Source organism: Dromaius novaehollandiae, chromosome 12 (genome assembly GCF_036370855.1).
Source record: "Dromaius novaehollandiae isolate bDroNov1 chromosome 12, bDroNov1.hap1, whole genome shotgun sequence".
Classification (NCBI taxonomy): domain Eukaryota; kingdom Metazoa; phylum Chordata; class Aves; order Casuariiformes; family Dromaiidae; genus Dromaius; species Dromaius novaehollandiae.
Genome location: NC_088109.1, coordinates 26,778,732 through 26,801,488, shown reverse-complemented (window position 1 = coordinate 26,801,488; position 22,757 = coordinate 26,778,732). Strand labels below are relative to the sequence as shown.

Here is a 22,757-nt window from a genome sequence, read left to right as displayed (position 1 = left end):
AATTAGGTGTTTCTAATATACTGAAACTGGATGGAAACCGAAACTCTGCCTTTTAAAGGCATTTCAGGCCATAGTAGCCATTCAGAGTCATCCCCGGCATCACTGCCCTTTGCTGCTGCTTTGGCACAGAGGTCAGAGGCAGGACTCTGGCAATGAGAGCTGGCTGTTTTCTCCTGCCCCTTGGGGAGGCCGTGCCCTGCTGTGTGAGCCATGCGGAAAAAAGGTGAAGGAGAATCTAGAGAAAAGGTTTTCTGCAGCTTAAGGTGTCTGCTGACTTCGAGAGCTATGGAAGCAGGCCACTTGCTGGCAGGGTGTGTGGGAAGTCTTTTGCTTACAACGCGTTGAAAGAATCTCGCTGCGGTAAAATGAGAGCTTCACATTTCACAGCACAGCTCCGTGCTCTCCTGCGCGTGCTGTAGCTGGAGGCAGCTCGTCCTCACTGTGCTCTGAGGGTGACGTGCACTGGTGGGCGTGAGATGCGGTGCTCAGCCCGCTCCCAAAGGCAGAAGTGCGACAGCCAGAGCTTGGCCCAAACTCACTGCTGGAACATGAACAGCTGGCTCGCTGTGCAGCAATGTGGCGTGCCCTGTCTGAGCATCCGCGTCGGAACGGTTTCAGATCTGGGATTCTGTAAGATGGTCATACAAAACCCTGGTACCAGGGACTAAGGAAGTCCCTGGTCAGGAAACACAACCACGTTCTTGGACTTCTGGGATTTAGCCGGAAAAGATTCCCACTGAAGCACTCTACTGCCTGATGATTCTTCGCCTTAAAATCATTCTCGCCCTTCATGATTTAGAAGTTTTAATAAAATGACTCCATTGTGTTATAAGGGAAATTTCTCTCATTTCAACCACTGGCTTTTGAGAAAAACAAGCTTTAAATTTGACTCCTCTTAAATAGCTTCCGGGGCGACTGTTTTATTATGGCACTCTGTCTTTGGCTCCTGTCTCTGTTGCGCTGCAACTTCCAAGACTTTCATTTTGTTGCAAAGCAACATGACTTTACTGGGGTTTTGCTTAGCTGATGCCTTGCAGGCCTTTTCTGATGGTCCTACCTGGGGCTTTGCTTTCCATGACTGCTGGAGGTTAGCTGTTGCTAAACACGAGAGGGGAAAGAGGATGTGAATCTTTTAAACTGCTGTTTCTGGAAGAGACTTCCATTTGATCGTTAATTACTTTACCACACATGCGGTGCATTTTTCAGAAGTACAATTAACCTGTGATTTCTTCAGACTTCCGTAACCCTTCCTAGGTGAACAGTCTGATGTGACAGTTTCTATCTGGGCCGAACTGCCAGCCAGCATGGAAGGAGCCCCCAGCCTTCTCGTGCGGAGACGGGTCCACGTGGAATCAGTTGTGATGACCAGCTCCTCCCCGTCAACCCAGTATGTAACAGAGCAAGCAGGATACAGAGCGCTTGTTGGGGAGCTCCCATCTTCTTGTGCAGCAAGCTCTTAGTTGCATCTTTCACAAGATGGTTTGCATCTCTCTCAAGTTACTTCTGTTGAAGTAATGAGTGAAGGGTTTAATTGATATCTGTAAAATACCTTGGCTTCATGCTTTGCCAGCGTAAGGGTCTCCACAGCTGCAAAGGCATGGTAAATTGTGAAGGGTTCAGCTGGGTTTTGGGTGGTGAAGGGAGACTGCAGACAGACGCGATGCTCGTTTCGTCCTGGGTCCTGGGAGAGATGTTCCTCCCTGTTCGGCCTTGTTTTTTACTCCTCAGGGGAGGGTCTTCTCGTGAGGCAGTCTGTGCCTCAGAGTGAAATCTAATCGCTGTGTTGGCGATTTACAGGTTGTAAATCTGAGGGGTGATGAAGCAGCTGTCATTACCCACCACAGGGAGAGCATGCAGCACCTCCTAGCAGGACGGATTAGCCAGTGTTTGCAAAGCCTAAATGTTGCATGAAGCCACCCGGTTCAGGGGAATTGCCCTTCCTGGGGCATTCGCCTCTCCCCAGTGCCTTCCACGCATACAAAGACACATGGAAACTGGGCTTCATTTACAGCATTTGCAAGATGCCCTGTGATCTCTGGAGCATAAAAAGCACTTGATGCTGCCCAACTATGCTCCATTCTTTTCTGCAGGATTTCTGCTTCTTGGAGAAAAAGATCCAAAGATGCAAGAGTTCCTAAAGGCTGCCTCATACTGCAAACCCCCAAATGGAGCCATCCAGAATCACTAATGACATCTGGAATTATAGGCCACAAAGTACCTAGAGAAGCAGGTGGACTAACGTGACTCTTGGTGCAATCTAACTGGCACTGCATCCTTGAGAACAACCAAAGCTGCCTTCCCTGGGAGTTCGTGTTGCCTAAGTATGAACTAGAGGTATAAATACTAGCTGCAGAATTCAGACCTCGCTCAGTCTGTGTCCAGTTTGCCCCCAGCATTTGGTGTCTGACGTTTTGGACGAGTCCGCTGTGCAGGTACAAAGTCCACGTGTGAATTATAGTCCGAACGTCCTGGCATTGCCTTCTAGGATCTCGGGCTGCCCCGAACACTCACCTGAGATGACCCAGTCTCTGCGTGAACCGGCGTTTGGATTTTTCGCTGCGTCCTAGCTTCCAGCGCAGCAGTGTAAGAGGACTTGATCTCTTGTGTTATCCAGTCTTTCCAGATTTACCCGATTGACAGGTGTCATTTTGCCATGAAAGCACTGACATCACATGTGTTTGTGAAAATCCTCTTAGTGAACTCTGACCCCTGTCCTCCTGCTTTTTTACTTCCAAGTCAATGGCCTGTTTTCAGTGAAGCCCTGCAGAATAACTCTTTTTTTCCCTTCCTCTTTTTTTTTAATGGGGAACTTTGTAGCTCCGCACTGTTTATTCCTGCCCTGATAACAGAAGCAATGTTGTTATCACTGCTGACATTTTCGTCAGAGCATGCCGGTGGAAGGTTAAAAGACACATCAGAGCAGCTGGCGTCGTGTTTGCGAGCAAGGCTGGATGTTACGCTCTGTTTTCAAAGGCGGATACAGTCTCTTCCTTCTCTTGGGCAAGTGCTGCTGTGGAGAGGATCTGTCAGAGAGCGGTAACTTATTTATCCTGAACGACTTCAAAGCTACCGTCTTGTCTTTCAGTGTACCTTACCTCGCTGTGTATTTCAAATGTCCGTGCCTGATTTTGTGCCTGCGTATGTGAGTTACTGGAATTGTTCATCTCTGCGTGCAGTAGTATGCATGACACTGTATTCCTTGTGTGCATAAATGAGGTGTGTGCCCACCTAACAGTACATACCCACCCCTACGTGACTCCCTGGAGCACAGACACTGCCGTGTGACCAGTCACCTGCCTAATAGCAGAGAAGAAAAATACAAAGCCTGTGGAATCTAGAAAGCACAGTCCAATCAAAATTACAGCAGGAAAACCAGAGAAAAGAACATACCTAGGAGATTTTCAGTGCCTCTTTCTTATCTGTTAGCAAGAGAGACTTTGGTTTTCCTTCTCATGTGAAAGATAGGAATTCGAGCCATAAGTGCTCTCTCCTGCCGTTTGGGCAGGGCACCGAGTCAGAGCTGACCCACAGGGCAGCGTCGGATGCTCGCTCCTCCAGCATCCGTTTTCTCAGACATCTCCAGCCCGAGTTGCACTGCCGTTCCTTGCTCGGCACAGCTGGTGAGGCCACAGCCCAAAGTAGCCTGGCTGTGGAAAAGAAGCCGTTGAGGACATCAGGAGGTCATTTATTTTCTGAAGATAGCTGCCTTTGTAGGATTTTTCAGTGGCAGGTACCAAACAAGGGAATAACAGAGAGAAGAGTGAGAAAGAGATACTCGGATACTTGGGAGGGTTGCACTGGTTACTGCTACAGCGTATCAGTGTGGGCAGACTCTGCAAGAAGAGCCCTGCCAGCCCAGCCCCATTCATCCCCAGTTCAGCTGTGTTGTTTCTCCCAGGGCCCTCTCCTGGGACTTTTGTCATCCTCCGGCTGATGCTTCATCCTTTCTTCCAGGCTGTTCCCAACCTCACCCCCTGACAGGGCTGCCCAAGTCTCCTCCTGTGAGAGGGAACCTGGAATGAAATTTTGACTCAGGAGGGTGGTCACTCCTCCACCAGCTGAGTGGCGGGCAGGATGACCGGAACATGCCGGGGTGTATCCTCGGAAAGCCTGTCCCTGTCTGTCCCAGAGCATCGCTGGGGCTGCTGGGGTCTCCTGTCTGCTCCAGCCAAAGACAGAGGCGAGGACGGGGCCTCGGAGGGCAGCACAGCTGTAGCCCAGCCTTCTGCAAGGCCCTGGTTGCTGATGGAGAGCACCAGTGTCCTGGCCTGGGCTTGCTGTCCACACGGAGCCCTCCCTACGGAGCAGTGAGTTCATCGTTCTTTCCAAGAAAAATTACAAATACAGGTAGCCAGAGGACTGCAAGCCCAGCAGTTACTGGCCTTCCTCTCCACTTCACCTCTGGAAAGCCGGTTTTATTTGCCTGTGCCTGGTTATCCTGTCTCACTCTATGGCCCCAGCTGGTCTTCTCATATTCACCAGGGAAGCTGGTGCCTTCAGGGCAGTCCAGATCTTGCAGTTTTGGCCAAGGCTCATATTTAATGCTGATTATTTTCTGAGTTTTTGGCAAAGCCCCTCCCTTTACACAGGTGGCTGTGATGCTATTTCAGCGTGTGATCAGAGTTGTATGCTTCAGCGTAGAAGTCAGCTGGGACCAGTATGAAATTTTGAACGGGGAAAGAGATTGCTTCTGTGGCTTCCTCATGCAATAGGCATATAGAATGAGAGTGAGAGCACATCTTCCGGAGCATTAGAGCTCAGCCCACGAAGGACAGCAAACTGAATGGGTCTGTGCTTAGACAGAAGGTTACACCTAATCCTGTGTCCAAATTGCTGCCCTCACTGGAAAAAGCAACGTGATCTTTCGCTCCGCAAAATTTAGTATTAGTCATCTCTGTGTGAGCAGGGTTGCCTTTCGGCTAACTGATGAAGGCACGTCAGCTCTCACGCTGTTCGGCCCCCGAGGCTGTGATGTGGCTAACGTTTACGTGTAGCCCTGCTGCCTAGGGCCGTGGGGACTATACAGGGAGGGAAGCGCTGGGGCCTGGTGCATGAGCCCACAGTGCCAGAAGGAAGGTGCTTGGGGGCGTCCACACAAGGCTGAATGCTGCCCACCCACTTCGTGCTGCAAGGGCAGGTGGTAACGCACTAAATGGGTCCTACTCTGCCCGGCTCACCCGCGCTGCAGGGGATGCGGTCTGAGCTCTGAGATGCCAGGGTCACTCTCTACGAAACGGAGTCAAACCACCCGAAAGCCTCTTTGTCCAACACAGAAGCCAGACAGTTCGCTGAAAGTGAGGTCCAACCAGGCCCACGCTCAGCATGGGCTGAGCTGTCTGGCATCCAAACCTTGGGAGTTACCCCTATGCAGCACAATAGCCATCATTTGTAACTACTAAAAAAACCCCATTTTTTATCCTCTCTTTGCCTAATATCATTCCCAAACCCTACCCTGACAGCATCCTTTGGTACAGAGCATAGTAAAACTGTATTGCTCATAGATATAGGGAGACATATTGCACCTGTCTCTCCTGACACTATGCAGAAAGGAATTTAATTGGCATATGAATGTAAAGGGAGGCAGATTTCAGAGGGAGAGAGCCACTGAATGAACTCGCAGGTGTTGCTGTAAGTCCTCCCTAAGAGTTGATGCTGCATTAAAAGGAACATTTTTCTAGGTCAGATCAGAAAGCTTTTTTCACCATCCTAACCAGAACTGCCCCTCTGAGCTTGTGCTTCTCTCTGTAGCCAATTCCCAGGGTAGCTCATGCCCTTTGCTTACCGTCTCCAGCAGTACAGCCGATGTCTGCTGGAGCTCCTGAAATGATATCCCAGCAGTCAGGCAGGGCTGGTTTCTATAGTGACTGGAGATTAAAGAGCTAAGGTTTAATTTGAATGTGGTTTATCAGTCCATTGCATTCAATTCACCTGGTTATTTCATGTCCCCCTCTTCAAACCACTACTCAGGTTCTACCTAGCAGCTCTCTATGGAAAGAGGCACATGCAGAAATTATGCAAGGACAGGAAAATTAATGGATAACAAGAAAATATCTGGAGGCATAACAGTGCATATCTACAAGACTGGGGACTCTCATCTTACTGAAGGGCCTGGCTACCAAACCAAGGATGGCATCCTAAGAGCTGACCAGGATGGTGTAAGTAATATTTGGGTAAGCTATGGAAAAGTAAATCTAATCAGTCTGACAGCTTTTTCTTTTCTTTTCTTTTTTTTTTTCCTGGAGTAATCAATTAACAGAAACACAAAGAGACCCTCCTCAGTTTCAGCCCCGTGCAAGCTTTTCAGTCTGGTGATTTAGCCCAAACTTCCATCCTCCTACATCCCGTTCAGACCCACAGTCTGTCACAGGACTTTGCTGTACAGCTGAGTGGGCGTTAAGAGCAGTGCAGAATACCAGCAGCTCAAAAAAATCGCCACTGCACTCATTTTGCATTCGCTTTGCACTGCACAAGCCGCTGTGTTGAACAGAGTCGTGAGGCCCAAAATGCTTTCTCCTGAGTGAGGAGAGAGTGAACTGGTTTTGAGTTGACCCATCGATCACCTGAAACTCTGGAGCTTATTGCAGTGATAATTCAGGTAAGTATCCAAAACAGAGTCTCTGTAACAGGTATTGGCTCCTGCCCATAGATACTTGTAGCTGTGCGGATCTGAATTGTGCATGCACGGACGTATTGTGCTGCCTGGCTCTCAAAGATACTGAGCTCCTTTGGCTTTGTTTTTTTCTGAAAAAATAGAGAAGATGCTCCAGAGCTATGATATAAAAGCCTTTCCATGAATATCTTTTTGTATATTTGAAATTTGCCCCACTTGGAATTACTGAATATAAAATACTTTTTGAAAATGAATTACATGGTACAAGATAAAAGGTCCCATTAGAAAATACATAAAGAAGGAATGTAACTAATGGGCCAGATTATCACTATCCAGTTCCTGCAGATAGGGATAGTTGTACTCTAATTACTTCCTTGCCTGCCTGCTCATCACTTCTGCAAAGTGACGGAAACCACAGATCACCTATGGGCTTTTGAATCTGAGTCTTCTTAGTCACATTAGAGCTATTAGACTTGGGTGTTTAAAGCCAAATTTAATGCCTACTGAAGGCTAACACTAATAATTTGTTCCTGAATTGTGTATTTCTTATTAATAAACAATTCCATGTATGTTGTTTGTTTACACTTTTTGCTTTTCTGCTGTTAGGTAATGAAACCTGTGCAGTCAGGTTCATGCTCTGTGTTCGGTCGTTCTCACTTTCTGGTTCTTGTGTTGACATTTGGCTGTCTGTCTTTGACAAGGAGGAGAGGTGAAAACCTGTAGAAATGGCTTGAAGAGAAATTTTCGAAGTCCTCTTACTGGTGTCTAGTTCTGCACAGTGTTATCAGGAGACAGATAAGGAACAAAGTTCCTGTCATCTCTAAACAAAGTGACCTCCTCCCTAGACCCCGCGAATCGTGCAGCGCCCGGCCAGCCCTTAGGTGACCAGTTGTTGACGAAGGGGCTAATTAGACCCGTGAAGCACCAGCTCCGGCTGTCGGCGGTGCCCGTCTGCTCGGTAGGCCGCGATCCGCCCTCCCCGCGCGTCCTGCCGCGGGTTTCTCGGCGTGCCGGGGCGCGCGTGCTCCCGCGAGCGTGACGTCGAGCGGCAGCGCTCGGCCTCGGCCTCGGCACGCGGCTCCTGCTTCCCCGACGCCCCGACCCGGCTGGGCCCAGCTCCGCTGTGGCGTCGGGGCGGAGGGGAGCGCGACCGGGGCGGGGGCGCAGATGGCCGGAGGGGCGAGGAGTGGGCCTGGGCGGGAGGGACTTTGGCTTGTGCGCGTTAATTCTTGAGATTCGTGTGGAAAAACACAAGAGGCAGTGCGCGCCGCTTTGAAATAAACAGTCCTGCGTCACCAGTCCCGACTTTTTGCAGCTCGTACGCGAGCCGCGTCAGACAAACACCGATCGAGGCAACTTTCTTCCATGGAATCAGCTCCCAGACGAGGGTGCGGCCTCCCCGCACGACACCGGCCCCGCGCCCCGAGGGGCGACGGACGAGAAGCCCCGCAGTGACAGGGCCGCCGGCGGGGACCGACGTCACCGTCGCCGGGCGGGGGGGGGGGGAGGCCCCGCCCCCGCGGCCGCCGGCAGGTGCCGCGCGGGGGCCTCGCGCCCGCCTCGGGGGCGGGGCCTCGCGCGCCGCGGGGGTGGGCGGGGCCTCGGCGGCGCCGAAAGCCGGTGGCGCGCCCGGCCCCGCCTCCCGGCCGTGACGCCGCCGCGCTCCCGCCCGGCCCCGCGGCTGCGCGCTGACGTCGCGCGGCGGCGGCGGCGATGGAGCCGGGGCAGCGGCGGCGGCGGCGCAGGCGGGGCGGGGCGCCTCCCCTCCCCTCCCCTCCCCTCCCCTCCCCTCCCCTCCCCTCCCCTCCCCTCCTCCCTGCCCGCGGCCGGTGAGTGCCCCGCCGAGGAGCCGCCGCGCGCGGACCCGGCCCGGCCCCTGCCTCCGCGCCGCCCCTCCCCCCCCCCCGACCCGTTCGGCGGCGGCCGCGGGGCCCGGCCGGGCCGGGGCGGGGGCCGGGGCGGGCGGGCGGCGCTGTGCGCGGAGGCGCCGCCGCGCGCGGGCGGCCGGGGCCGGGGCTGGAGCGGGGCCTCCCCGCGGGGGCGGCGCTGCCGCGCGGCCCTTTGTTGGCGCTGCGGGGGGACGGGCGGGCCCCGGCGGCGGCGGCGGCGCGGGGCGGTGGGTGGGGGGCGGTGCGGCGGCGTCTGGCGGGCGGGCGGGGCGCGGGCCGAGCCCGCAGCCGCTGTCGGTGCGGCGCCTGTGCGCAGCTGCCGCCGTCGGGGGGGCCGGGAGCGCCGAGCGCCCGTTGGCAGCAGGTTTCCTGGCCGAAAAACCGGGCGGTGGTTGGGGGCAGCGCGTTCGCCGCCGGGCGCGGCTAGAGGGAAACTTCGGAGCCGGGGGAGCCTCCTCGAGGGGCTGCAAACCGGGGGCACCGAGCCCCGGGCGGAGGCGGAGGCGGAGGGGAGGAGGGGGGCGGTGCAGCTGCGCCCGCACCGGGACCCGCACCTGGTCGCCTGCGGGTTCAGCCGGGCGCTGCCGGGAGCCGGAGCCGGAGCCGGGCGTAGCAGGTGCCCGGGCCGCCGGTGTGCAGCGGTGTGACCCGTGCAGCCGGGCTGGGGCGCTTCCAGGCGTGCGAGCAAGCTGGGGGTGGAGGCAGATCGCCTTTATTTCAGAAGTCTCAGCTTGCCTGGGCGTCACATCAGATGTTCTTGCTGTTTAAAAACAAAGTTTGAGAGGTGTGTCTTGTTTTGTTTTGTTTTCCCCCTGAGGTGTGCCTCAGGCAGCCTCATAACAGTGTTTGTTTCTTTACGGGGGTGTTGAAGCTCTCTGGTATTGTCTGGGTTCTCTCATCTTATCTAACCATAACTTAACCACAAAACACTTGGGGTTGGCGGGGGCTGCTGGCGATCGTTGGGCCCAAGCCCCCTGCTCGAGCAGGCTGCCCAGGGCTGCCTCTGACTTTGCTGGAGTTCGGCAAAGCTCGTGTTAGCATCTTTTCTGGTCACCTAGCGAATGCTTTTTGCACTTCAAAAATAATCAGCATTGAGAATGTTTCTGTCTGTTTCTATGAATTTTTGCTTTGAGTTGTAGGAGAAAAATCTTTCTTCCCCCACTCCCTTCTCCCGGTGTGTTTTCCTGATATGGCATGTGCCTCTTCAGCTAGTTTAACAGTTGTCATCTTCTAACGAAATCTGGGCTTTGGGAGTTGGGGCCACTGAGTCTGAGCTATCACCCATCACTCCTGGTGAGCGTACGAGTTTCGTTAGAGCTAACGGGGGACTCATGTTAACTGTCTAGGGCATGAGAGATGATCCCATCTCCATGAAGCAGAGAGCAGTTGTTCATGATGTAGCTCTGTTTTTTAGGGCTTGGAAGGGACCTCCAACAGTCAGAAATCTGGAATGCTGCTTCAAATACACTGCTTAAAAGCTGTAGTTCACTTTTCTTCAGAAACATTTATTTCCAGTTCTGGTGTCAATATGAAGCCTGGCTTTAGGAAGCTCATTTTAGGAGAGCAACTCTTAGACCTACCTCTTATTTTCTGCCTTGGTGGGGCTTGTCAAGGTGGCTTGTTTGGTACCATTCTAGCAGCTTGGCACGAGGCTTAGTAGTGGTTAAACCAGCCTCTTGGGAAAAAGTGAAGGTGGGTGAATGAAATGCAATGCGAAAGGTAGATCACTAGAAGTGATTTAATCAGCACTGCTAGCATGCAAGTAGTCTGCCATGGTTTAAATACTTAATTTAGAATTGCTAAGGACCCTGAACAGTCGAGACAGTAGATGTTGTCTCAGCAGAGTGAACTCATTCTTAAATTCCTAAACTCGTTTCTCTGTCCAGGCATGTTAAAATGGTCAGTGAGCTTGTGTGTGGGGGAGAAATAGTGGGGATTGTATGGAGTTAGAATTTGTCCTTTGTGTAATGAAATTCCTGTGCACTTTTGGAAGCAGTTTATGGCAATACAAAACTAGCAACCTTTTTCATTATAAAGATTCCTACTGATGTACCAAAAATGCAAAAAGCTTGTATCATAATGCTTTTGAACACCTTCGATTGGCAGCCTAGATTCTGCTGTGCTATGTGAAATGCAAACACAGAGTAGGCAGTCTCAGCTGCAGATAGTTTATATTTTAATAACTTGCACTCAAATTAGAGAAGTTCAGAAGTAAAGCTGAAACTCTCAAATATTTGTGGAGTGCAGGAACTCCCCTAATATGTGCCTTATGTCTGTGCCGTGTCTGACTCCCATTGCTCTTTGGGTTGGTCTTCATTTTGGGCAGCAGCTTAATTCTTTAGTCTGTAACTGGTCACAGTTTAACTTGCTATTGCAGCCTGTTTACAGAAGGGTTTGCGGAGGCAGGATGTTGAAAGCTTATTTGGAAAGGTGAACTTAGATCCTGTATTCCTTACTCTTCGGAATATCCCTGTTCTCAGGAAATGTAGCGAGGCTTGGTTACTAGATGTGAGGTAGTGAGGGTGAACGTCACTAAAGCGTCCTTTCATGTGTCTAGGAAACTGCTTGTTTCTATAGCAAGCTGTGGGAATGAGCAATTTTTATTATATCTTAGTTCCTTTTATGTAATGACTGAACATAATGGTTGTTGTAACTGCTTAAGCTTTTTTGGTATGAAAATCCACACAAACATCAAGGCATCTGTTGAGCTAGGAAGCTTTGCCTCAAACAGTGAGCTCTGCCGTGTTACACTGTGTTGCATGGTCTGTGCGGTCAGACATAACCTGGATGCTTAAAGGACTTTCCTCCTTGAGCTGCTTTATTAGGTGAAAGTATTTAGAATATGAAGTAACTTCAGTGGCTGCTTCTGACTTTAAATACGTCAAAGCTGGGAGCAACCCAATGTTCTAAATAATAGTAACTCCTCTTCTCTGTGTAAGACTTAAAGTATCGATCTGTGGTGGTGTTTTGTTGCTGGTCAGATATTAATGGTGTTTCTTACTTTGCTTGTTACTTTTGGCAGGTTTTTCTCCTGTACAAGGAAGCTTTGTTGCCAAGATTTACTCTGAAAATGACCTACACTACTGACTACAGCTGTCTACAAATGTAGAAGACTACGAATTGCATCTCCCCCCTCCCTGACTGTCCCATTTCCTATGGAATTTATGGTTCTAAATATTTTTTAAGTTATATCTCTACTGAAGACATTTGGATTATAACTGTGAGCATATCTATGCAAAGAGACAAACTACCCTGAGTAACTGAGGTACGTATGTCCACTACCACTTACAACAAAGTGATAAATGAAGTATGTTGTTGAAATCGGGAATAAATGTGCTAGTTTGGGCAATGAAACTTTACTAAGTCTACCCAAGAGCGGCAAGTAATAAAGACTTATGAAACTGTGAAATCCGAACAGAGCACACGTTCTTGAAACCTAGGCTCCCCTTTTGCTTTAAGTAAGCTACATCTATTCTCACACATCGGGGAGGAAAGGCGGCAAGGTGGGAAGACATTATACGGGGGAGAGAACTCTCGGATGCGTTTTTTTAGATACAAATTGCTAAAACTATGAACAGTGTTGTAGATTAATGGGATATGCAAATGTGCAGTGAGATCTTATGAGCACCAGAATATTCAGCTTGCATTGTGTGAAAGTTGGCCTTGTTTGAACCTGCTCTAGGAATATTCAGAAGTTTTCTTTCAGAAGAGTAAATAACTTGTGTTGTATGACCTGAGCCTTCACCCCTCACCCATTCAGTCCTTAAATGCTGCCAAACTCTGTAGAACATTACTTCTTCCAAGGACTTGACTAACGTGAAGTTGTTGCTGAAATGCCCCTGTGAGGCAATGGTGATTTCTTTATTTGGTAGAGGAAGACATAAGCATTCAGATGAAACCAGAAGATCTGTGCCTTGAATTGGAGAGCATAACAAAGGCTAGAAGTGAAGCAGATCTTGCTTGTGTTCCTATGCACAAGTCATAGCACCGTGATCTTTTGCAGCAAATATCTTAATCTGCAGTTTATTTCAAACTCTTAAGCATTTGAGCTTCGAAATACCTACTTAGGAGACAGGAACGTACCAACTCGCAGGAAGCAGGAGCCTCACAGAGCAACCTGCCCATGACGTCCAAGACTACCAAACTGGGGCCTTGTTTTGTGACAGTCTGTGGAACTTTGTCCCACCCAGGTAACAGAAGATGGAGAATCTTTGCTCTTCAGGAGTCACAGAGCATCCAGTAGCTTGCCCAGTTATATTTTACCTTAAGGTTTTTAGTTGTATTTTCATATCAAATTGCAAACCTGGAATGAGGGGATCAGCTAATTTCCTCTCTATGGACTTGGAAGAAGCTGGTATGCATTGGTATTATCTGCTCTCTCTCCCTTCGTAAGCTTCTTAAACATGGCTCTCTCTTCTCTGATACATGTATTCGTGCTGACACTCACTGGCAGACAGTGTATCGGTTAGTACCAGGTTACAGGGGAAGGTAGCCAAATGCATCTCCCTTTCCTAGAAGACTCTGGCTATTCATTACCTTTTTTAATAAAGACAGAGAAAACTAATGTGCTGAAAGTAGATACTTGGTGGAAGCAGGCATCGCTGTATGCTGTGTGTTTAGTAGGCACACTTAGAGCTTTGGTTCGTGAGCTCTGGTGATTCAGGCTGCGATGCTGCTGGAGGACACTGGCCTTACCTGCCTGCTTTGGTAGTCCGACGCTATCACTCCTGCAACAGGAAGGGAAAACGAACAGCGTCTGCAGCGCTGGTGTGAATGATAACGGGCAGCCAAGTGCCGTTGCTGAGACGGGGACTGCTGCCTGTGCTGCAGTTACTCTCCTCCTCACGCTCCCCTACAAGCCGAGCTAGCATCAAGGGTGACAGCTCGTTAAATCAGTCAGCGCGGGCACTGATCTTTGGTTGTGGTGGTAGACAGACATAGCATTGGGCAGAAAAGTGTTTTCCTGGGAACCGAGGTTTCATGAAAACTGGAGAAACACACCAGAGCTTCAGGAGTGAAATAATTTGCTGAAATACTAAATAAAATCTTAGTCTGTGTTTTAGATAATCTACTAGGGACTTGGATTAGAGTTTTGTGTTTTGGAGTTTGTAATCAAACTAGGTGCCAGTTTTAGCCATATGTAAGTAAGTAATGATCTCTGGAATTTGATCAGTCAAAATCAGTGCATGTTCCCCCAAAAGGTATAGTTTTGCAAAAAACTTTAATTGAACAATTTATTGAGTAACTCTGTCTGAAAATTGGTAGCAATAACTAGATTACATTTGTCCTTGATTGCAAAGCATTTTTAAGGGCTTTATTTGCAATAACTGTAGCTTCTTTTTTTCAAACTCATGTGAGTAAAAGTGAATATTAATGTGTGGAACAGTAAAGATTTTGAGTATAAGATATAGTTTTCTTTGTAGTAAGAAATGATCTGAAAGGTGAATTGTCTGTACTGAAGAACTGTGGCTCTAAAACTGCTCTGAAAGCTAATAAAAGTTTTCAAAGAACATTACAGGGCGCTGAGATGTTGAGACAAATGGTAATGTCATTGGTTCAACTTGTGTGACCGGTCATGATAAGAATTTTGCAGGCATCTAGTTACATTATCTTCAGAGATAAATTTGTCAGTTTTCAGATTTGCATGAACTAGTTGATCTCCCTTAAATTCCTTATCGGCCTGTTTTTTTGTGCTAGCTGTGTTGGCTGTGATTTTCCTGGAAGTTAGTTGCCGTGGTGATTATCCTGTTGGCAAATAAATGTGTTTTTTATGATCTGCAGGTATACTGGTTTGGAATATTTGCAGAAGGAATGTAGTCTTTTCTGGGATCGGTAGAAGTACTAGAATTTAAAGCGTCGTAGCACTCCCATGTAGAGGTTTAATGTTTGTAAACTGCTGCCTGTGGGAGGGAAATGAACATGTATCTTAGCTTTGATGGGCAGTAGTAGTAAGGAATAGTATCACTTGTCCCGTTCGTCAGGATCAGTGAGTGCATTAGGCGGTCTGAGGTGGAATAACGGTTAAAATTGGAGAAATGAAAAAAGGGGCAACTTCTGGTCAGGACCTGTTGTGACTGGACTTACCTGGCTCGGCAACCTAAGCCCGTTCCTGCCGGGAAACAGCCCCCGGAGACGTGCGCCTGTCGCGTGCTCCCTCACGACGTGGGGTGTTAGTCGGGGGTAACCTCCAGCTCCAGTCTTCTGCTTCCCTGCTGCAGCCTGCGGGCTGTTGGTGTTGCATCCGAGCGCTCCCGCTTCTTTGCAGCCCCTGCAGCTGGCGGGGGGAGATGTGCTCGGCTGGGAGCGCGCCTGGGGCCGGTGCTGCGCGGGGGAGCAGAGGTGGGGGCTGCAGCTCTCTGAAACCCTGCGCGTTTGTGTTTGCACACCCACACACGAGCGCGGGGACTGCGCAAGTAGGCCTCCAAGGTGAGGTCCGCCTCTGTAGCTGCCGGGGAAAGTCCGGGTTGATGCGGCCCCGTGGACAGTGCCACCACTAAATTCCCTGCTGTGCGAGAGCGTGAGCTAGGTATGACAGCCTTTCTGGAGAGGAAGAATTGGACTGGAGTGTGCACTGAGCGTTTGTCTGCTAGGCCTGCAGAACGGTCCTGCGGTGCGTTTCGCACGTGGTAAGGGAGTAGAGAGGCTGTGACACTTTGCTGCTTGCTGGTCTGCAGGGACACAGTACGGCTTCCATGCTGACTGCCCATTGCTGGGGATGCTGGTTTTCAGACAGTTTCTTATTCTGAAAGAGTAGCTGGGTGTTAAATTTTGGTTCTAGTTTAACAGACTTTTAAATGCTTCAGGTGCAATTCCAGTTTATGGGAGAAGGAAAAAGTCTGAACTGGCTTTTGGTTTGGCCCTGGTTTGACCCCTTAATGAGTGTCTCAAGTTTTCATCTCTTAAATTCTGCTGTAGTCAAGACAGTCTAAGACAACTTTTTTTTCTTTTTTTTTCTTTTGAAAAGGCAAAGTCTGTATGCAAGTGTCACAGGTAATAGTCCTGGAGCAACACTTAAAGCCATCCAGTGGTTTCTAAGATCAGCTTGGATTTAACCCCTGTGGCACAAGAGATGCCACTTCCAAATGGTCGGCGCCGCTAGCTTCATGACCTCCATTATTTCCTGAAGAAACATGCCCCTTTAGGGTTCTTCTGTTCTGGACTCCGTCATTGCCAAGAGTGCATCCATTTTCATTATGCATTGCAATAACTACTGACTTTAATCCTCCACTACAGAAAACAGGCTTCCCATACCTCTCTCTGAAGGTGCCTTGTGTATTCTCAAATAACTTTACTTTTGAAGTTGAGAAATAATAGGAAAATCTAACATTCTTCTTTAGAGAAGAGTCAGGTGCACTTTTTGGTTGCTGCTAAACTGTTCAGTTTGCAAACTAAACTTTTTTCGTTGCTCCCTCTGCTGAAACTAGTTTGGTCCCTCTGGTCCTGAAACTAGTTTGTTTGTTTGTTTTTGGATGGGCGTTGTTTATTTTTTCTTTTAAACTTAGATCACTTTAAAGAGCTGAGTTAGGGAACTGAGAAAACAAACAAACAAAACAGAGGAAATGGCAACTTGCAAGGGAGGAGAAAAGGGAGCAGCAACCTTTTTCCTTGTTGGCTGCTGCCAGTTTGAGCTCATCTGACTGTGCCCCAAGTTACTCTCTATCTTGTAAATATTTTTAAAAAAAAGTTCTGGTACTAGGGAATCTGCAGGTAATTAATGGACAAGCATCTTTAATTCGGATTACACAGTTAACACTTGTCCTTATGGTTTAGAAATAAAACCTCACGACTGTGGGAATTCAAGCGCACAAGAAAATACTTGCATTAATTTTGCTGAAGGGTAAGCTTGTCATGAAGTATGCTTTTTATCAAGGAAGTAAAATCTTTCTCCAACCTTTTTTTGGGGGGGAGAGGGGCGTTACTGAAATAACAGAGCACAAACTTTCACCCAAAGGGAGAGAAACTCAGCTGGTTTGAGCTACATATGAAGCTGTACCAACTGAAGCTGTTTTGGCCTCATCTCATCAGGCAGTCTCTGCTGAATGCAAAATAAAACAATACGCTCACACAGAGAACGGCTATAGGTACCGGCAGGTATGGAACTTGGAGGGAGATCTCTGCCTCTCTTAAGTGGGCATGTAGCATTTTTTAAAACGCTTATGTTTTTAAACGCCAGTAGATTGCTCTGTGACTCACTCTTGCTATCTCTGACCTGCCTTTTTGGGCAAGGTTAAGGAAGTGCTGTTCTGTGGTCATCTTACGTGAGAGGCTCAAGAAAGATAAGCATGGGGTTCAAAAAAAGTCACTATTTCTAACCTCATCTCATTGCTTTCTGGGGGGCAGCTTGCCTCTGAGCCCCCACGCTTTGTTCAGGAGAATGCCCAACAGCTGTATGTTGGAATGAATCATGATTTGTGTCTGAACTCTTCTAGTTCAGCGATAGCTTCTTATTAGCTCTTGCAGATAACGGTAGGAGACAGGCTTATCGCTGGATGACCCTGGGTCTTGTGTTTGCAGAGTAATTTCATCTGCTGTATGACAGGTGATATAGTTGGACTGTTCCAATACCTGAGCTAGTGTGTACGGCTTCCTACATCAGTGTGGCCCATGGTGTGGGTATAGCATGCATGCCTGCGCTTTAGGCAGAACTAAAACAACAACAACAACAACAAAAACAACTTGATTTCCAAAATCATGACAAAGTTCCTATTTTCTTACATCCTGGAGTGTCTGTTTTCTTTTAGAAAAGATAAAAGGGAATAGCTGTTTGGAGTGAAGTTTCTCCGTTTGTGATGCTTTCCCGGGATGCAGATCTGGATTACTTATGAGATGGCTTAAGAAAATTCATGATTTGGAGGCATTCCTGTATTCTCATTTTTTCTTGTGAATCCATGTTGCTTCACTGGCTGAAGTGTGTTGTCTCCATGTTTTGCATCGGGGTTGTTATATAACTGTTGGTCCGGTTATCCTTGGCTAGATGATCTCAACGTTGGATAACTGCAGTGTTCAGTGGAGCTGTGCTTGGAAATAGCAGTTGATGTATTTCCATTAAGCAGCAGCATACACTACTGTGTGCCTTTGGTATTTAATGTCATGATGTGCCATGAGGTCTTGCTGATTTTAATGCCTGAAATGGCACCCGAAAAGGAATGTCAAATGTTCTGTGGTAAGGGTCACAATAAATTGCAGCTGAATTCGTGCAAGTCCTTTGGCAGCGGAGAGTAATTGATAGGCACTTGCCAACAATTTGGTGTGAAAAATGTCTGCTGAAACTGGAGCCTCCTAAATGAGTTTGATATTAAATGGGTTTGATGTTACGTTTCAAAACAACATTTTTCAAAATGAAAATGCCTGAGAAAGGGCCTATTATGCGATAAATATAAAGATTATTAATTTATTTTGTGACCAGATGCAAGAATCGAGGAAGGAAGCGCTACTGCTAGTACTAATATGCTGCTTCCCACTGGGAGACTTCTTTTGGATGCAGGGAGACTGGAGTAGCCTGCTCACTGATGGGTCTGTGGATTCCCCTAGGCAAACCCAATTTCCATACACCAAAATGTCTGAGTTAACTGCTGTCTTTGTGCAGTTGGGCGTGGAGGTGGATATTAAAGAGCTGGCATACTTGTGTATGTGACGTAGCTGTGCTGTGTTTGCAGTTTGGATGTTCTCTCCAGAAAGACTTCATTGGATCTATCGGAAGAAAGGGACTGTTGAGCATCAGTATCTTTATTGCATATGATTATGTAATCTGTAGCTTGTTTTTAGTCTCTGAGAAGCCCAAGTCCAAAAAGTATAGTCCTTTACTCCTTTTAAAAGTGTTTTCAAGACCAGTCAGCTGAAGTCGAATGTGTCTGACCTTGCAGTGAAATATTTAGTCTGCCCATGCCAAGAAAGGTGATTAAATATTGAACATGGATCATACTTCTGGTATATCGTAACTTGCACTTACAATATCTCAAATGAATGCACAAGAAACAAAATAAACTTTTGTGTACTGAGTGTTTGTTCGCGCTTAACGAACAAAGCGGGGAAGTCACGGCCCCTGTGCGATGGCAGTTGCGTTTGTGGCTAGCTCTGACCTCCGTTTCCAAACGCACGCTCTTTGCTCCAGTCGTGAGTCGTTGCTACTCTGGGTGCCATGGAGAATTTCTATGCAACGCTGAGTTCCTCTGCGCGGAAGAGCTGCGTAAACGCCTTGCAGAGGTAGGGCAGCGTGCCGGCGCGCGTCGGGGCCGGTGTCGGTGGCCCTGCCCGGGCCGTGGTCCCGGGGCACGGGTTGGCTCGCGCTGCTTCCGCCCAACGGAGTGCCTTAGCGCTCCGCTTCGTTCCTCGTCTCAGACTCTGCGTGAGCTACCCGAGACGGACGGAGACTCGGCTGCAGCGAGTGGACTTCAAAATGCGTTGTGCCTGCATGGTGTTTCTGCCAGCAGCTGGTGGCAGGCCGGCGTGGAGGGGTCGGGGGGGTGGTCCCTTTCTGGTGGGACCTTCCAGCCTCTGTCGGTTGCTGGCTGAAGGACTCCAGGCTGCCTCTGACGACAGCCGCACGTCAGCTTTGTGGCCCTGCGAGGAGGGACTCGTCTGTACCGAATTGGAATGACAGACGTTTAAACCAGTCCCAAATTAAGGCCGTTATTTTACAGTAATATAATTTAAGAGTTGTAGTTAATTAAAAGCTGCCTGGATCAGTTCACTTGAGGAAAGATCAGGAAGGAAAATTGTTCTCTGAAGGGAGAGGGCGAAGCTGCATTACCATGAGTACGAAAAACAGTTTGGAAGTTGTGAAGCAGTGTAAACCATCAGTTTGCTAATGGGTGCTGTTAACCTCTGATCCGAATTTGCCTGTCTTGCGTGCTTTACCTCGTGTTTTAAGTGATAGCAATGCAACGCGGTGTCGGGTTTTGCAGCCTGCGCGCTGGCTTTTGTATTGACAACGGTCTTCAGTCAAAGAGGGGCTTTTTGGGTGCCCGTCTCCGCAGAAGGAGGGGCAGCTATCGTGGGAGCTGCATGCTGTTTCTTTTGAGTCCAAGTTGAAGTCTTTAAAGAGTGGTTGAGGTATATTGTTTAGAGCAGATCTCTTTAAGATCTGGGGTGCAGTATGGGAATAATTACCATTGGATGGTAATTACCGTTGCATTAGTGCATTGATTTCCCCCCCCCATTTTGGCACTGAGTATGGCTAGGTTAGTTTTTGTAAATTGTTTAAAGCCAAAGCTTCTGCTTTTTAACTCACCTGATGCTAAATACGAGTGGAAAGCTTTCATGTACCTGATACCAACAGCGACAGAAAACAGTCGGAAAAGCATTGTGATTTTGCTGAGCCAAATGAAAACTACTTTTCTTCTATCTTTTAGTCTCAGTAAGTCAAGTCAACATTACTGAAAGATCAGAGAATGAGCGCTGGTTTTGAGTCATCAGGGGGAGTATTTTACCACTCTGTGCCAGGTTAGTTCTACTTTCCTCCTTTGCAAGTCACTGTAAATATAATACTTCTCAAAATTCAGGGCTAAAAGCACTTGTTAAAACCACATGTAGCGTGGGTTGCTGGTAGGTGATCTCGTTCTTTGCAAGCCTGTTCACGTAACTTGCTTTAACCCTCTCATGTAACTCCAAGTCTGGAATAAAGCTTTCTCTTAGAACTGGAGGTGCTGAATCTTGCCAGCGTCTGCCCTGGCACGGTCACACGGATGAATCTGCTAGGAGCTAACGCAAGGTGCGCTTTTGTTTGACTAGCGTGCCTGAAAGTCTCTCTGATCCCGTGTTCTCAAATAGCTGTAGTGCGACCTTTTGTCTTCTCTTGGGAAGTGGAATGAAAATACCCGTATTTCCACTCTTTGTGGTTCGCTTGTTCCTGACGTTTGAGTCAGCTTTGACACATTGGAAGTGGCAGCATCTCCTGGCAGACGGACAGTGAGGATAAGAGCGGCTTTGCGTGTGCATGCGCCTTCTCTCTCTCTCATGCTCTCCCTGTTTCTCTCCTGAGAAGATACTGCCAGAATCTCTGGCATGGCCTAATAATGTTGTATTTTTCCAGAGGCTGGAGCATCTGATCCAGATGATGCAAATATTAATAGCAAAAGTAGGTAGTAGAGCGCAACTCCTCTCAGTTGAAGGATTTGAGATGTTCCGGGGAATGGAATCTGTGCTGATTGACAATTTCTTGCAAGTGGGGGAAGCTAAAGAAACTGAATTATTCCTTTTCACCTTCGCATGTGTATAATTAATTTAGTCTTTCAAGGCAGACTTTTTTTTATTAGTGTACTACTCGGCTTCTGTCTGTGAGAGGAAATAATTCCACAGCTGGTCTCAACCGTGTAAATTAAACAGTTGCCTCTACAGCAGTGAAATTGGAGCATTTCTGTGCTGCTGTATGTCCCTGCGACAGTGACAACTGGCTAGAGCAATTTAAAGCAGTTTATTCAAGTGGTGAACTGTCGCTTGTTTTGAGAAATAGTACTCAGCACCTAAAGTTGGATTTTAGATGAAAGACATGAACATACAGTGTTGTAGCACGTTTTTCTTGTTATGGACCAAGTAAACTTGGAGCTTTCCTCATCTCTGAGTTGAGAGGAGCAGATTGTGCTGATTGCTGCATTTTCACAAATTATCACATCTTAAGTCAGCTTCACCCCCTTGCCTTCCTTGGGACTGTGGGGCTTTTAGCTCTCCTTTGATTTCCCCCCGCTTTATCCGTAGTTAGCATGCCTCTAGCCAGCCTGGATGGACCCAGCTATTGCTGCCTGCTTTGGAGCTGTGCAGCTGGGACTTGTTTTATCTGTCATTGTTTTCTCTTCACTCCTCAAGTCCTTGATGATCACTTTACAATTGCTTAGGATTTTACTGCTTGCCAGAATGTAGAGAGGTAAGTCACATAATATTAAAAAACCCCTAATATGCAGGTCTTTGTTGTTTGTCTTGTTGTGAGCTGTGACTTCAGTGGGTGTATGGAGGCATCCAATGAAAAACGTCATGTTGGCCAGTGTCTTATCACTGTCTCGGATGCTGGCCATTTGCTCCCTATTTCCCATATACAGAGCTCTTTTCTTTATGGAAGACCCGATATTTTGAATATTCTCCTAATATTTCTCCCCTCTTGTCCAAAATGCTTTAGGAAAGGTAGTTTCTCCAGCTCCAAAATGCAATATATGAACTGCAGACATGAAATTATTTTTGTTTGGGTGAGTCCTTGCTGAAGCTGATGTGAGCAGCTGTTTCTTCTGCTATTCTGGCCATAGCTTCAGATCTGAGGCTTTTGATAACACCATTTTGAAGTCATTATTCCCTGTTTCCACACTGCCTGTCGTCTTTCATCTCATCCCCAAGTTGCTATAACACAACTCTGGTAAGGTTCTTCCCCATTTTTTCAAAGCTGAGTTGATTTTCCTGTTTTGGTTCATATCACAGCCCCAGAAGCAGCTGTGTCTGGAACAACTAAAATGGTGGGGTGTCATGCCGTGGGGCTGGAAAGGAGCAACGGGGCAAAAGAGGATGGAAATTCTTTGATTTATTTCTGCCAAACACTTTGCGTTGTGGAGGACCAGCCCCAGGTCCCTGCCGGAGCTGCGGCCACTTGCTCTGGCTGCAGAGGCCCTGCAGTGACGGGCTGAATTCACAGCGTGCAGCCGAGGGGTTTGTAGGATACACAGATGTGGCTGTAACCCCCTTTTTTAGCAAAGAACAGAGCTGTGCCTGAGGAAGTACTGTAGTTTGGCTTTCTTTTCAGTGTGGTTTTGAGGAAGAGTGGGTGAGGATGTGGCTTTTTTGAAACAGGTCAGAAGACAGTGCAAGAGTCAGCTGTTGGTGATGTCTTGGCAAACTGCGCAGTTGTATATTGCAGCCTTGTGTAACTTCTAGCACAGTATTCATATTTTCGAATGAAATGTAAAACGATCTTTAATCCATCTTGTTAAAAAGAGACTTGCTAAAAGTCAAATTTTCTATCTAGTAAAACAGAAGGTCTTTAGAAGAGTTCTTTGTATATACAAAACCCCATCAAATTTGTTTTTATTCTAAAAGACCTGCAGGCTTCATTTTTAGTGTTGTCTCTGAACCTTTAGGTCTATTCACAGAAATTACAGAAAATGTATATATATGAGTGACTGAATACTGGCAAATTGTTGTAGTTAAATCTTCTTTGATCTAGCTTTAACTTTCCTGAGGCACTGGCTTTATAATGTGATGGAAAATAGCCTGTGGCTAGTCCTCCTCCTTGTATGCTATCTGCTCATAAGCAAATCCAAAGGAGGCAGCAGCGAAACAAC

At 48.0% G+C, this 22,757-nt stretch overlaps 1 protein-coding gene and 1 long non-coding RNA gene across 18 annotated transcripts in view; both read left to right on the top strand.

Moving 5' to 3' along the window:
- Positions 1-7,142, top strand: part of LOC112982906 (uncharacterized) — a 66,336-nt gene extending 59,194 nt beyond the window's left edge. The window contains exon 5 of the long non-coding RNA XR_010391318.1: positions 5,968-7,142. This is a non-coding gene — a long non-coding RNA (uncharacterized LOC112982906). The remainder of the gene's footprint in view (positions 1-5,967) is intronic.
- Positions 7,143-8,256: 1,114 nt separating this feature from the next.
- Positions 8,257-22,757, top strand: part of TMCC1 (transmembrane and coiled-coil domain family 1) — a 117,853-nt gene continuing 103,352 nt past the window's right edge. For 8 of the 17 annotated variants that reach the window (XM_064519269.1, XM_064519259.1, XM_064519265.1 and 5 more), the window contains exons 1-2: positions 8,257-8,439; positions 11,522-11,764. Coding sequence is in view for 2 of the 17 variants with exons in the window: in XM_026099638.2 (XP_025955423.2) it covers positions 12,623-12,689 (67 nt within the window). In the remaining 15 variants the exon portion in view is untranslated. The other 9 variants (XM_064519275.1, XM_064519276.1, XM_064519266.1 and 6 more) reach the window with 7 other exon arrangements.